At 46.7% G+C, this 14,872-nt stretch overlaps 1 protein-coding gene across 1 annotated transcript in view; it reads left to right on the top strand.

The window, feature by feature from the left end:
* GPR156 (G protein-coupled receptor 156) overlaps positions 1–12,470 on the top strand; it is a 189,935-nt gene extending 177,465 nt beyond the window's left edge. Inside the window, exons 9-10 of the mRNA XM_069760469.1 lie at positions 682–843; positions 10,577–12,470. Of these exons, the coding sequence (XP_069616570.1) occupies positions 682–843; positions 10,577–11,773 (1,359 nt within the window). The 3' untranslated portion in view covers positions 11,774–12,470. The remainder of the gene's footprint in view (positions 1–681; positions 844–10,576) is intronic.
* Positions 12,471–14,872: the final 2,402 nt, after the last annotated feature.

Raw genomic sequence — 14,872 nt, 5'->3', positions numbered from 1 at the left:
GTATGCCATCCGGACCCGGAGATTTATCTATCACACCCGCCACAGAAGGAAAACCACTGACGATCAGCAGCTCACACCCAACACTACGGGTTCAGGAAGGGAAGATAGGGCAGTTTTATGCCACAAGCCAGTCTCCATATGTAAAGCAAAGTCCAAAACCTCCTGTCCAATCAATACTCCCCCAACTTGATGATCCGAAACAGGAGAAGTCCTCAGAATGGGCGCTACCTGATCCGCTACCCTGGGGGGCCGCTCTGTTAAGCTCCAGTGGACTTCTGGGGCGGCAGCCCCCTCTTTACTGTGTGGACTTGGATGTTGATACTTTGAGCCCCCATTATAACAGGCAGGGTACAGAGGTGACATCTTTCTGGTGTGTACCCAGTGTACTTCAGAACCAGTGTGTTAAAGGAGCACTGCAAGAAAACACACACCGTGTAATACCTGGTGCCTGGCCAGAGGGGGCAGAGTTTTCTGTTTCGGGGTCATGCGCTGCCTCTCTAGAACTTGCATTGGCATTGATTGGGTTTACATAAAGTATCTTTAGTCTTATTATGGGTGCAACTAGTGTTTGCAGCTGCAAATCAGCGAATGTCTGTGGTCCCCTGTGTGCTGGCTCCCCTCCCCCTATTCTGAGGGTCTGAATGAATTTCTGATAACACATGGCTCTATTCTGTCCCGCAGCTTTTGCAATGGAAGCAGTTTCAAGAAGACCCGAGTCAGAGCACCGTGCAGATGGCCAAGTACTTCGCCAGTCCCTGCAAGAGCATGAGGTCTATGTACAGCGAAGAGCAAATCTACCAGCTGCTGGGAGAGAACACCTCCATGAGACGGCTGCTGACCGAGGCGAGTCTGACCCACGCGCCCAGGCCTTGATTGGGCCTCGGCACCTCCAGCCCGGCCTCGGCACCCCCCAGCTCAGGATCGGCACCTCCAGCCCGGCCTCGGCACCCCCCAGCCCGGCCATCGCACCCCCCAGCATCCCCCAGCCCAGCCTCGGCACCCCCCAGCCCGACCTCGGCACCCCCCAGCCCGGCCTTCGCACCCCCATCCTCTGCACCCTCAGCTCGGCCTCGGCATCCCCCAGCCCGGCCTCGGCACCCCCCAGCCCAGCCTCGGCACCCCCCCAGCCCGGCCTCGGCACCCCCGGCCCAGATGTAACTGATCTATAGACACTAGTGGTGTAACTAGAGTTGGATGTGCCCCGTCCTAGTATATATACAGTATCTCCCATCCTGGTATACATGTAAAAGTCTGTGCACCCCTGGTCAGAATTACTGTTATTGTGAACAGTTAAGCTAGTTGAAGATGAAATGATCTAACAGGCCTAAAGTTACAGATGATGCATTTACTTTTAAACAAAAAAATAAATATATTTTTTCATCTTTTACATTTTAAAAATTACAAAAAGGAAAAGTGGGTTGATGCAAAAGTTTGGGCACCCTGCATGGCTAGTACCTAGTAGCACCCCCTTTTGCAAGTATCTTTTATCCATTCTTCCTCGGAGAATTACTCCAGTTCTGTGAGATTCCTGAGTCGTCTTCCATCCTCTGCTATTTTGATGTCTAGATAATGATTTTCAATGATGCTCAGATCAGGGGACTGTGAGGGCCATTGTAAAACCTTCAGCTTGTCTCTTTTGAGGTTATCTATTGTGGATTCTGACGTGGATCATTATCCATGTGTAGCAGTCATCCTCTTCCTCTTTTCACCTTCAGCTTTTTTACTGATGGTGTTATGTTTGCATGAAGAATTTGTTGAAATGTCATTGAATCCATTCTTCTCTCTAACCATGAAATATTTCCTGTGCCATTGGCTGCAACACAACCCCAAATCATGATTGATCCTCCTCCAGGCTTAATGATTGGCTAGATGTTCTTTTCTTGTAATTCTGTGCCCCTTTTTCTCCACACATACCTCTGATCATTGTGGTCAGAGAGTTCCATTTTATCTTCATCGACTGTTATGAACTGGTGATTTAGAACCACAATGGACCTGGTGGTTAAGAGCACTGAAAATGACCTGATAGTTACTAATAACATAGGACGAGCTCTGAGACGTGGGAACTCTGCTGACCGCAATCCCTAATCCTATCACACCACACTAGAGGTAGCCGTGGAGCGCTCCTGACCAGACCTAGGCGCCTCGGGCACAGCCTGAGAAACTAGCTAGCCTGAAGAAAGAAAAATAAGCCTACCTTGCCTCAGAGAAATTCCCCAAAGGAAAAGGCAGCCCCCCACATATAATGACTGTGAGTAAAGATGGAAATACAAACACAGAGATGAAATAGATTTTAGCAAAGTGAGGCCCGACTTACTGAATAGACCGATGATAGGAAAGATAGCTTTGCGATCAGCACAAAAACCTACAAACAACCACGCAGAGGGCGCAAAAAGACCCTCCGCACCGACTAACGGTACGGAGGTGCTCCCTCTGCGTCCCAGAGCTTCCAGCAAGCAAAACAAACGAATATAGCAAGCTGGACAGAAAAAATAGCAAACAAAAGTAACACAAGCAGAACTTAGCTTATGCAGTGCAGACAGGCCACAAGAACGATCCAGGAGAGAGCAAGACCAATACTGGAACATTGACTGGAGGCCAGGAACAAAGAACTAGGTGGAGATAAATAGAACAGCACCTAACGACTTAACCTCGTCACCTGAGGAAGGAAACTCAGAAGCCGCAGCCCCACTCACATCCACCAGAGGAAGCTCATGGACAGAACCAGCCGAAGTACCACTCATGACCACAGGAGGGAGCCTGACCACAGAATTCACAACAGTACCCCCCCCCCCTTGAGGAGGGGTCACCGAACCCTCACCAGAGCCCCCAGGCCGACCAGGATGAGCCAAATGAAAGGCACGAACCAGATCGGCAGCATGAACATCAGAGGCAAAGACCCAGGAATTATCTTCCTGACCATAACCCTTCCACTTAACCAGGTACTGGAGTTTCCGTCTCGAAATACGAGAATCCAAAATCTTCTCCACTATATACTCCAACTCCCCCTCAACCAAAACCGGGGCAGGAGGATCAACGGATGGAACCACAGGTGCCACGTATCTCCGCAACAATGACCTATGGAATACATTATGGATGGAAAAAGAAGCTGGGAGGGTCAAACGAAAAGTCACAGGATTAAGAACCTCAGAAATCCTATACGGACCAATGAAACGAGGCTTAAACTTAGGAGAGGAAACTTTCATAGGAATATAACGAGACGACAACAAAACCAAATCCCCAACACGAAGTCGGGGACCCACACAGCGCCTGCGGTTAGCGAAACGTTGAGCCTTCTCCTGGGACAATGTCAAATTGTCCACTACATGAGTCCAAATCTGCTGCAACCTATCCACCACAGTATCCACACCAGGACACTCCGAAGACTCAACCTGCCCTGAAAAGAAACGAGGATGGAAACCAGAATTGCAGAAAAACGGCGAAACCAAAGTAGCCGAGCTGGCCCGATAATTAAGGGCGAACTCAGCCAACGGCAAAAAGGACACCCAATCATCCTGATCAGCAGAAACAAAACATCTCAAATATGTTTCCAAGGTCTGATTGGTTCGTTCAGTTTGGCCATTTGTCTGAGGATGGAAAGCCGAGGAAAAAGACAAATCAATGCCCATCCTATCACAAAAGGCTCGCCAAAACCTCGAAACAAACTGGGAACCTCTGTCCGAAACGATGTTCTCCGGAATGCCATGTAAACGAACCACATGCTGGAAAAACAATGGCACCAAATCAGGGCAATTTAGACAAGGGTACCAAATGGACCATCTTAGAGAAGCGATCACAAACCACCCAGATGACCGACATCTTTTGAGAGACGGGGAGATCCGAAATAAAATCCATAGAGATATGTGTCCAGGGCCTCTTCGGGACCGGCAAGGGCAAAAGCAACCCACTGGCACGAGAACAGCAGGGCTTAGCCCGAGCACAAATCCCACAGGACTGCACAAACGAACGCACATCCCGCGACAGAGACGGCCACCAAAAGGATCTAGCCACCAAATCTCTGGTACCAAAGATTCCAGGATGACCAGCCAACACCGAACAATGAACCTCAGAGATATCTCTACTCGTCCATTTATCAGGGACAAACAGTTTCTCCGCTGGGCAACGGTCAGGTCTATTAGCCTGAAATTTTCGCAGCACCCGCCGCAAATCAGGGGACATGGCAGACAAAATTACCCCCTCTTTGAGAATACCCGCCGGCTCAGGCAAACCCGGAGAGTCGGGCACATAACTCCTAGACAGGGCATCCGCCTTCACATTCTTAGAGCCCGGAAGGTACGAAACCACAAAGTCAAAACGGGAGAAAAACAGCGACCAACGAGCCTGTCTAGGATTCAACCGTTTGGCAGACTCGAGATAAGTCAAGTTCTTGTGATCAGTCAAGACCACCACGCGATGCTTAGCTCCTTCAAGCCAATGACGCCACTCCTCGAATGCCCACTTCATGGCCAGCAACTCTCGATTGCCAACATCATAATTACACTCAGCAGGCAAAAACTTCCTGGAAAAGAAGGCACATGGTTTCATCACCGAGCCATCAGAACTTCTTTGCGACAAAACAGCCCCTGCTCCAATCTCAGAAGCATCAACCTCGACCTGGAACGGGAGCGAAACATCTGGCTGGCACAACACAGGGGCAGAAGAAAAACGACGCTTCAACTCCTGAAAAGCTTCCACAGCAGCAGAAGACCAATTGACCACATCAGCACCCTTCTTGGTTAAATCAGTCAACGGTTTAGCAATACTAGAAAAATTATTGATGAAGCGACGATAAAAATTAGCAAAGCCCAGGAACTTTTGCAGACTCTTCAGAGATGTCGGCTGAGTCCAATCATAAATGGCCTGAACTTTAACAGGGTCCATCTCGATAGTAGAAGGGGAAAAAATGAAACCCAAAAATGAAACCTTCTGAACACCAAAGAGACACTTTGACCCCTTCACAAACAAAGAATTTGCACGCAGGACCTGGAACACCATTCTAACCTGCTTCACGTGAGATTCCCAATCATCCGAGAAGACCAAAATATCATCCAAGTATACAATCAGGAATTTATCCAGGTACTCTTGGAAGATGTCATGCATAAAGGACTGAAATACTGATGGATAATTGGAAAGCCCGAATGGCATAACCAGGTACTCAAAATGGCCCTCGGGCGTATTAAATGCTGTTTTCCATTCATCGCCCTGTTTAATACGCACAAGATTATACGCACCACAAAGATCTATCTTGGTGAACCAACTAGCCCCCTTAATCCGAGCAAACAAATCAGACAGCAGCGGCAAGGGGTACTGAAATTTGACTGTGATTTTATTTAGAAGGCGGTAATCAATACAAGGTCTCAACGAACCATCCTTCTTGGCCACAAAAAAGAACCCTGCTCCCAATGGCAACGACGACGGGCGAATATGACCCTTCTCCAAGGATTCCTTTACGTAACTCCGCATAGCGGCGTGCTCAGGCACAGACAAATTAAACAGTCGACCTTTAGGAAATTTACTACCAGGAATCAAATCGATAGCACAATCACAATCCCTATGCGGAGGTAGGGCACTGGACTTGGGCTCATCAAATACATCCCGGTAATCTGACAAAAACTCTGGGACCTCAGAAGGGGTGGATGATGAAATAGACAGAAATGGAACATCACCATGTACCCCCTGACAACCCCAGCTGGACACAGACAGATTTCCAATCCAATACTGGGTTATGGACTTGTAGCCATGGCAACCCCAACACGACCACATCATGCAGATTATGCAACACCAAAAAGCGAATATCCTCCTGATGCGCAGGAGCCATGCACATGGTCAGTTGGGTCCAGTACTGAGGCTTATTCTTGGCCAAAGGCGTAGCATCAATTCCTCTCAATGGAATAGGACACTGCAAGGGCTCCAAGAAAAACCCACAGCGCCTAGCATACTCCAAGTCCATCAAATTCAGGGCAGCGCCTGAATCCACAAATACCATGACAGAATACGATGACAAAGAGCAGATCAAAGTAACGGACAAAAGAAATTTCGACTGTACCGTACCAATGGTGGCAGACATAGTGGAATCACCACAGTAAAAACACAGCCGATTCCGACGTCTGTGTTATTGCCGTTCAGCTCTGGTCAAAGTCCTATCACATTGCATAGGCTCAGGTTTATGCTCAGATAATACCGCCAAATGGTGCACAGTTTTACGCTCACGTAAGCGTCGATCGATCTGAATGGCCAAAGACATAGACTCATTCAGACCAGCAGGCATAGGGAATCCCACCATGACATCCTTAAGGGCTTCAGAGAGACCCTTTCTGAAAATTGCTGCCAGCGCACATTCATTCCATTGAGTGAGCACAGACCACTTCCTAAACTTCTGACAATATATCTCTACCTCATCCTGACCCTGACACAGAGCCAGCAAATTTTTCTCTGCCTGATCCACTGAATTAGGTTCATCATACAGCAATCCGAGCGCCAGAAAAAAACGCATCAATATCACATAATGCAAGATCTCCTGGCGCAAGGGAAAATGCCCAGTCTTGAGGGTCGCCACGTAATAAAGAAATAATGATCTTAACTTGTTGAACTGGGTCACCAGAGGAGCGGGGTTTCAAAGCCAGAAATAGTTTACAATTATTTTTAAAACTCAGAAACTTAGCTCTATCTCCAGAAAACAAATCAGGAATAGGAATTCTTGGTTCTAACAGAATTCTGAACCACAAAGTCTTGAATATTTTGTACTCTTGCAGTGAGATGATCCACACAAGAAGACAGGCCTTTTATGTCCATCACTACACCTGTGTCCTGAACCACCCAAATGTCTAGGGGAAAAGAAAGACAAAACACAGTGCAAAGAAAAAAAATGGTCTCAGAACTTCTCTTTTCCCTCTATTGAGAAGCATTAGTACTTTGGGCCTCCAGTATTGTTATGAACAGGTGATTCAGAACCACAATGGACCTGGTGGTTAAGAGCACACAAAGTGACCTGATAGTTACTAATAACATAGGACGAGCGCTGAGACGTGGGAACTCTGCTGACCGCAATCCCTAATCCTATCACACCACACTAGAGGTAGCCGTGGAGCGCTCCTGACCAGACCTAGGCGCCTCGGGCACAGCCTGAGAAACTAGCTAGCCTGAAGAAAGAAAAATAAGCCTACCTTGCCTCAGAGAAATTCCCCAAAGGAAAAGGCAGCCCCCCACATATAATGACTGTGAGTAAAGATGAAAATACAAACACAGAGATGAAATAGATTTTAGCAAAGTGAGGCCCGACTTACTGAATAGACCGAGGATAGGAAAGATAGCTTTGCGGTCAGCACAAAAACCTACAAACAACCACGCAGAGGGCGCAAAAAGACCCTCCGCACCGACTAACGGTACGGAGGTGCTCCCTCTGCGTCCCAGAGCTTCCAGCAAGCTAAACAAACCAATATAGCAAGCTGGACAGAAAAAATAGCAAACAAAAGTAACACAAGCAGAACTTAGCTTATGCAGGGCAGACAGGCCACAAGAACGATCCAGGAGAGAGCAAGACCAATACTGGAACATTGACTGGAGGCCAGGAACAAAGAACTAGGTGGAGTTAAATAGAACAGCACCTAACGACTTAACCTTGTCACCTGAGGAAGGAAACTCAGAAGCAGCAGCCCCACTCACATCCACCAAAGGAAGCTCATGGACAGAACCAGCCGAAGTACCACTCATGACCACAGGAGGGAGCCTGACCACAGAATTCACAACAATCGACCCACCGGATTTGTTCCCAAATGCATCAGGTTTGATGTTCTTTTCCATACTTCAGATGCTCAATTTTATGGTGAGGACGCAGGAGAGGTTTTCTTCTGATGACTCTTCCATGAAGGCCATATTTGTGCAGGTGTCTCTGAACAGTAGAACAATGTACCACAAATCCGGAGTCTGCTAAATCTTTCTGAAGGTCTTCTGCAGTCAGGGAGGGTTCTGATTTACCGCTCTAGGAAAGGACAACTTGAAATCACTTTGCTATTCTCTTATTGCCTTCTCCTGCTTTGTGGCCTCCACCATTTCAATTTTCAGAGTTCTTGGCAGCTGCTTAGAAGAACCCATGGCTGCTATTTTTTGGCACAAGGTTAGAGGAGGCTGGGTTTTTATAAAGCTGGGAAATTTCCATCACCTGGCCTTTCCTAACGATGATGGTGACCAAGCCATAACCCTAACAGGCTAATTAAGATCTGAAACCTCGATCAAAGTTATCTGAGAACACATTTTCTTTTTCTAATTTTTAAAATAATATATATATTTGCCTAAAATATACCGAAAATGTGTCCTCTTTTACTTGAGGCCTTTAGGAGATCATTTCACCTTCACATTGCTTATCTGTTCACAATAACTGTAATTTTCACCAGGGGAGCAATACATTTTAAAATCCACTATATATGTCCTTTATTGTGGGCCCTGTTGTGAATTCTGTGGCTAAATTCACTCCTGTGGTCACAAGTGGTACTGCAGCTTCTGAGCTTCCTCCCTCAGGTGTTCTGGTGAGCTCGTTAACTGCTTCATTACTTAACTCCGCCTGATGCTGCTATCCTTGCTCCTTGTCAATGTTTCAGTGTTGGATCTGAGCTTCTCCTGATTGTTCCTGTGACCTGCTGTTCTGTATAGCTAAGTGCTTTTTGCTTTTTTGTTGCTTTTTTTCTGTCCAGCTTGTCTCTTGTTTTGCTGGAAGCTCTGAGACGCAAAGGGTGTACCGCCGTGCCGTTAGTTCGGCACGGTGGGTTTTTTTTGCCCCCTTTGCGTGGTTTTGCTTTAGGGTTTTTTGTAGACTGCAAAGTTCGCTTTACTGTCCTCGCTCTGTCCTAGAATATCGGGCCCCACTTTGCTGAATCTATTTCATCCCTACGTTTTGTCTTTTCATCTTACTCACAGTCATTATATGTGGGGGGCTGCCTTTTCCTTTGGGGAATTTCTCTGGGGCAAGTCAGGCCTATTTTTCTATCTTCAGGCTAGCTAGTTTCTTAGGCTGTGCCGAGTTGCCTAGGTAGTTGTTAGGCGCAATCCACAGCCGCTTTTAGTTGTGTTTAGGATAGGATCAGGTGTGCAGTCTACAGAGTTTCCACGTCTCAGAGCTCGTTCTTGTATTTTTGGGTATTTGTCAGATCACTGTGTGCGCTCTGATCGCTAAGCACACTGTGTTTCTGGATTGCCTTCATAACACCTGTCATTAGCAAACATAACAGGGCCCCATCCAGGCCATAACGTCAGCTGCTGGTCTCTGATTGGCCGGCAGCTTGTATTGCTGTACAAGGACCCGATGGGTCTGTGCAAATAATACACTTCAACTGGATGTGTCCAAGGATGCAAATCCAGTTGAAGCCTCTGCTGGTATAGGCAGCACCAATACCCCACCTGCACGGGCGCAGTCAAGACCACTGTGGTCATTACGCCCCTGATGGATACCCAGAATTATTCTGGGGTCGTAATGTCAGAAGTGAAGGCTGGAAAGTGACGTGATACAATATGTTAGTGCGGGGGTGGATGTAGTATATCATATCAGTTGCCCCCTTGCCTCTCAGGCCCCGTGCGGCTGCACCAATGTGTTGTCTGCCCCTGCGTTAATGGAGGAGGAACCTTGCAGAATATCAGGACAGGAGAGATCTGTGCTACAGCTGTGCGGAGGATTTCCTAGATGGGATGCATTGCAACAAATGTTCAGCTGTGAGAACATCTAGGCCAGGAAAGGGTTTTTAGCTTCTGAATATAAACAGGAATGTTCCTATTCACTGACAGACAGCAGAGATGTTTAAAACAAGTAATGGATTGAGATACAACATATATGAGAAAGTGTTTCATTGCCTGGTAATTAGAGGGGTTTATGCCTAGGATTGATCCTCCATATCATATCTGTGGTGTCAGTCACCTCCGTCGCTCTCAGACAGCACAGCGCTGCTCACTGTAGTGCTCGTTCTGGGGTACTGCAGCCCCTATTGAAGTGAATGTGTCCAGAGCTGAGGTGCCCCAGGTCGCTGCTGCCCCAGGTCGCTGATGCCCCAGGTCGCTGATGCCCCAGGTCGCTGATGCCCCAGGTCGCTGCTGCTTGCTGAGGGGGCTGGGTGCTGCACCTCCGCTATTTAGACATGGATGACCTATGTCATGCCTATGCCATAAATATCTTAAGCCTTGTATTTAGAATTGAGAGTCCTCAGTGGTTGATACCATCTTCTCAGTTGGCCATTAAAAGGTAACAAATCGCAGCTTTCGAGACTAGTCAGGTTTCTTCATCAGATATAAACTAATACAAAATCTGAAGAATCACATATTTATGTGATAATAAATATGTGATTCTTCAGATTTTGTATTAGTCTTTGCCTGATGAAGAGACCTGTGTAGTCTCGAAAGCTGCAATTTGTTACCATCTTCTCAGTTCGCCATTAAAAGGTATCAACCACTGAGGACTCTCAATTCTACATATTTTTCTATCTATTGGCTAACACGGTACAAACATATTTATCTTTTCTGTATTAAGCCTAGTAAACACTTTACGCTGACCTCTGTCCTGTCAGTAAATGGCTTTCTCTCTGTTTGTTTCACATGACAGAAGAATGCAGTGATAGAAAGTCTCCAGGAGCAGGTGACCAACGCCAAGGAGAAGCTGGTGGAGCTCCTGAAGTCAGAATCCAGCATGGAGATTACACAGGTCTCTGCCATCTCCACCTCCACGCTGACCCTCAATCAGTACAAGGCCACTACAGAGACCACTGCTAATCCGGAAGGCAAGGGACCCCTGACCGCCGGCCAAGACGATGACGTAACCCAAAGCATGGTCATCCACGCTGATGTGAACTGCAAGGATGAAGACATAAGGCTCCCTGGTGAGGCGAGAGACGATTTCCATGACGTTGTCCTATCCGCAGGACCAAGAGCAGACAGTGACCTTGCGTCAGTCTCCAGAAACTTCAGTTTTGTGGACAGCGTCACGAAGTCTCATAGGGAGTACGTTGAGAGATCGGTGGACGGCCCGACCGAGGCCTGGGAGCAACTATCCAGAAAGGTGAACTACGTCAGCAGTGAGAAGCTTCAAGAGATCCTCAAGGAGCTCAGCGTGGAGACCCTGTCAGGGTGTAATCAGGGGTCTCCTCAAAGGCAGAGACGTGCCAGTCACAGCGTCCAACGAGAGCCCATACCACATCCCCCCGAAGGGTTCCGAAATGTCTGCATCAGCTTATCCCCATACATAACACGGAGGAGGAGAGGGCATGGATATGGCCGCAGGAACGTCTCCACCACCTCGCAGTACTCTACGCCCATATTTTCTCCAACCAACTGTCTCATTGGTATCAGCAACAGACATAATAGGTCAAACCCTCTAAGTGATGACCCGGGTGATAGAAGACTGGATGAACCAAACCTTGAACGTTCCCATCATCCTTCAGATCCAATGAAGACCGTGGACTCGTGTGGCCAAGAAAATGGTGACCTATGGATAACCAAATTATCAGAGCCACCAGAGAAGTCAAATGGCTCCAGCCATGCTAATCGCTGGAACCATATAGTCACAGAAACCTTCAGACCCCAGACCCTCTGCTCAGAGTCAGACTCCAGTAGCTCAGAGGAGACTCTGTGCTACTGCCACAGACAGTACTGCGACATGTGTTCACCACATACGTGCGACTCCAGCGACAGCTGCAACACGGACACGGAAACCACAGACCGGCGGTACGGGTTGCCGGATCAGCTCCGCACCACGCGCATGGTCATAAACTTTAAAGAGGACCTTACACCAACCTTTGTTTGATGGTGAAACCAGTTGTGATTCCCCCTCTCCCTTTCTGACCGAAGGCTGACATTTGTCTAGAGAGACAGCAATGTGTCCTGGCTGGTCATTTATGACTTTGTGAATTGTGACCTGTGTAGGAGCCATACATGGAAATCAGTAGGCGGATTTGGTTTTCCCCTGAACCAGGAGCAGAGGAATAATGAACAAGAACAATAAAAATAAACTTTCCACTGCAGGGCTTCCAGTCCAAAGAGCATTTTTTCCCCTAAAAAAAAATAATGTAATTTGCCCATGGAAATACAATCCTCAACTTTCTGATCAGCTCTTTGTCCCCCTCTCCCAGCAGGAAGTCTCAGCACAATCTCAGCAGCATTAACCCTCAGGCGCTATTCAGATGTCTGTGAATCATGTATGTGGGTAGAACCCATTAAAGTTTATATTCACATGTTCAGGCTTTTTGTAGACAGTGTGTCTGCGAAAAAAAAAAAAAAGAAAGTCACAGAGAAATGTCCATTTTTAAAAAGAAATGGGAGAGTGCCATGCTTCTTTGAGATGGAAGACATTATTTACACGACGTCATGACGCACCACCAGTATCTGTTAACATTGTCCCCTAAGTATTCTGACGTGTCCTATAAGATGGCACCGCCCTGCTAGCTTCTGTCCACTCACATGTCTGTTTTTCATCAGAATCACAGATAAAAAGTATCCATATAGTGTAACAGTCTATTCAGTAGGACTATCAGCTGTGTATCCACCAGACTCCTGCACAACACAACTGATGGTCCCAACTCCATTTATAAGGCAAGAAATCCCACTTATTAAACCTGACAGGGCACACCTGTGAAGTGAAAACCATTCCTGGTGACTACCTCTTGAAGCTCATCAAGAGAATGCCAAGAGTGTGCAAAGCAGTCATCAAAGCAAAAGGTGGCTACTTTGAAGAACCTATAATATAAGACATAATTTCAGTTGTTTCACACTTTTTTGTTAAGTATATAATTCCACATGTGTTAATTCATAGTTTTGATGCCTTCAGTGTGAATGTACAATTTTCATAGTCATGAAAATACAGAAAAATCTTTTTTTTTTTTTTATTTAAATAGATTTTTATTAACAATATCAAGAAGAACATCAGAATGCCATTTACATTGCAATATATCACATACACATTTTCTTATTTAATAAACCCCAACATTACCCCAACTACCTCCCTCCCCCCTAAGACAGCTCAGTCTCAATCTTCACCCCACTGAGGCCCTTCTGCCTCGTGTAATTTATCCTCATCCAGGTCTTAGGAAACACGACGCCTATACTCCTCAATCCAATTCAAGCCAAGGAGACCACATTTTATTAAACATTTCTATTTTCCCCCTTTTTTTGTACACCCCCTTTTCCAATTTTAGACCATGTTGAACATATTGGAGAAATTCCCTTCTCGCAGGTGGTTCAGCATTTATCCAATTTCGTGCTATTACTTTCCTGGCCATGTATAGTAGCCTAGCGATTGCAATCTTCCAAGTATTGTCAACTCCAATTTCTTCCACATATCCCAGCACGCATACTATCGGGTCTCTAAGAACTCTACACTTATACGCTACTTCAACTCGGCTCAAAACCACCACCCAATAGGCAGCCAGTCTCGGACACGTCCACATCATGTGATATATTCCTGCATTCTCACTCGCACACCTCGGGCACTCAGAATTGGCACGCAATCCCGCTTTGTATAGCACTTCCGGAGATTTATATACTCTATGCAGAATATATAGCTGCGAGAGTCTATATGGTTCACTCAAGGATAGTCGCGGAACCCACTCCATCACCGATTCCCAGGTTTCATTTTCCATCGGCCCTACGTCCCTCTCCCACTTAGCTCTCGCCTTTATAGGGAAATCTAACAAAAACGTGTGCATAAGGTCCTTATACAGAGTGGAAATAACTCCCCTTGTAGTCCCGTCACCACACACATACTCCAACACTATATCATCTTGAACCCTGATATCAGCCTTCTTATTCTGAGCTCTAAAGGCATGTCTCATCTGCGCATACTGATATACCCCTGTGGACCGTAGCCCAAACTCTACCTGCAATTGGGAAAAGGACTTCAATGTCTGCTGCTGGATTATCTGGTGAACAAAGCAAATTCCCTTATTCTGCCATTCCATCAGTCCTCCCAAGGCCTCAAATTCCTTTAAATTGTTGTTAGACCATATCGGTGTGAATCTAGTCAACCCTGTAACCCCGCGAATCTGCCTTAGTCTATTCCATAATTTGCGAATCAGGAACAGGGTTGGGTATACTCTCCCCAAAGCGCCCAAGGAGCCATCCTCCAAACACCTGACCACCGGTCGTCGGTCCGTCACCTCTTCCATTAGATGTTGTACTGCACTGGATGACGCCCCTCGCGCCCAGCCCTTAAAATGCTGGCTCTGGGCCGCAAGGAAGTATATTTCCGGGTTGGGCAAAGCCAATCCACCATCTTCCTTGGGTCGCTGAAGCGTCTCCAGGCTAATACGTGGATATTGTCTTTCCCATATCAAACTTCTAAAGAGGGCATTAATCTGCCTGAACTTCCCCCGAGGAATCCAAATTGGTGCGTTATGTAGAACATATAGAATTTTTGGCATCAGGACCATTTTAATAAGGTTTACCCTACCGACGACCGATAGATGTAGTTTATTCCAGGCATCTACCTTCGCCTTGAGTACCCCCATAACAGGAGTCAAATTCCTTTGCAGGAACTCCTCAATTGGCACCGAAATCCATATTCCAAGGTATTTAAATTGGGAAACCACCTTTAGCCTCTCATCCCCAACATCCTCACTCACATTCTCTCCAACGTCAGAAAAATCTTTAAATGAGAAGGTGTGTCCAAACTTTTGGTCTGTACTGTACATGCTGGTTGTCAGCAGTAATACAACCCAAATTCCAAAAAAGTCGGCCGCTGTGTAACATGTAAAGAGGACGAGAAGCAATGATCTGGAAATCTCTTATCACACAGAACAAATCAGAAGTTCAAAGTCAGACATTTTTCCATTTCATCCGAATTAACTTGTGTAGGAAACAGTTGTTCCAGGGCCGTGTCTCCCATTGTGCCTGGGCCATTCCCACCATT

This window comes from Ranitomeya imitator, chromosome 3 (assembly GCF_032444005.1).
Source record: "Ranitomeya imitator isolate aRanImi1 chromosome 3, aRanImi1.pri, whole genome shotgun sequence".
Taxonomy (NCBI): domain Eukaryota; kingdom Metazoa; phylum Chordata; class Amphibia; order Anura; family Dendrobatidae; genus Ranitomeya; species Ranitomeya imitator.
Note: the sequence above shows the minus strand (reverse complement) of the source record. Positions and strands in the feature narration are given on the sequence as shown.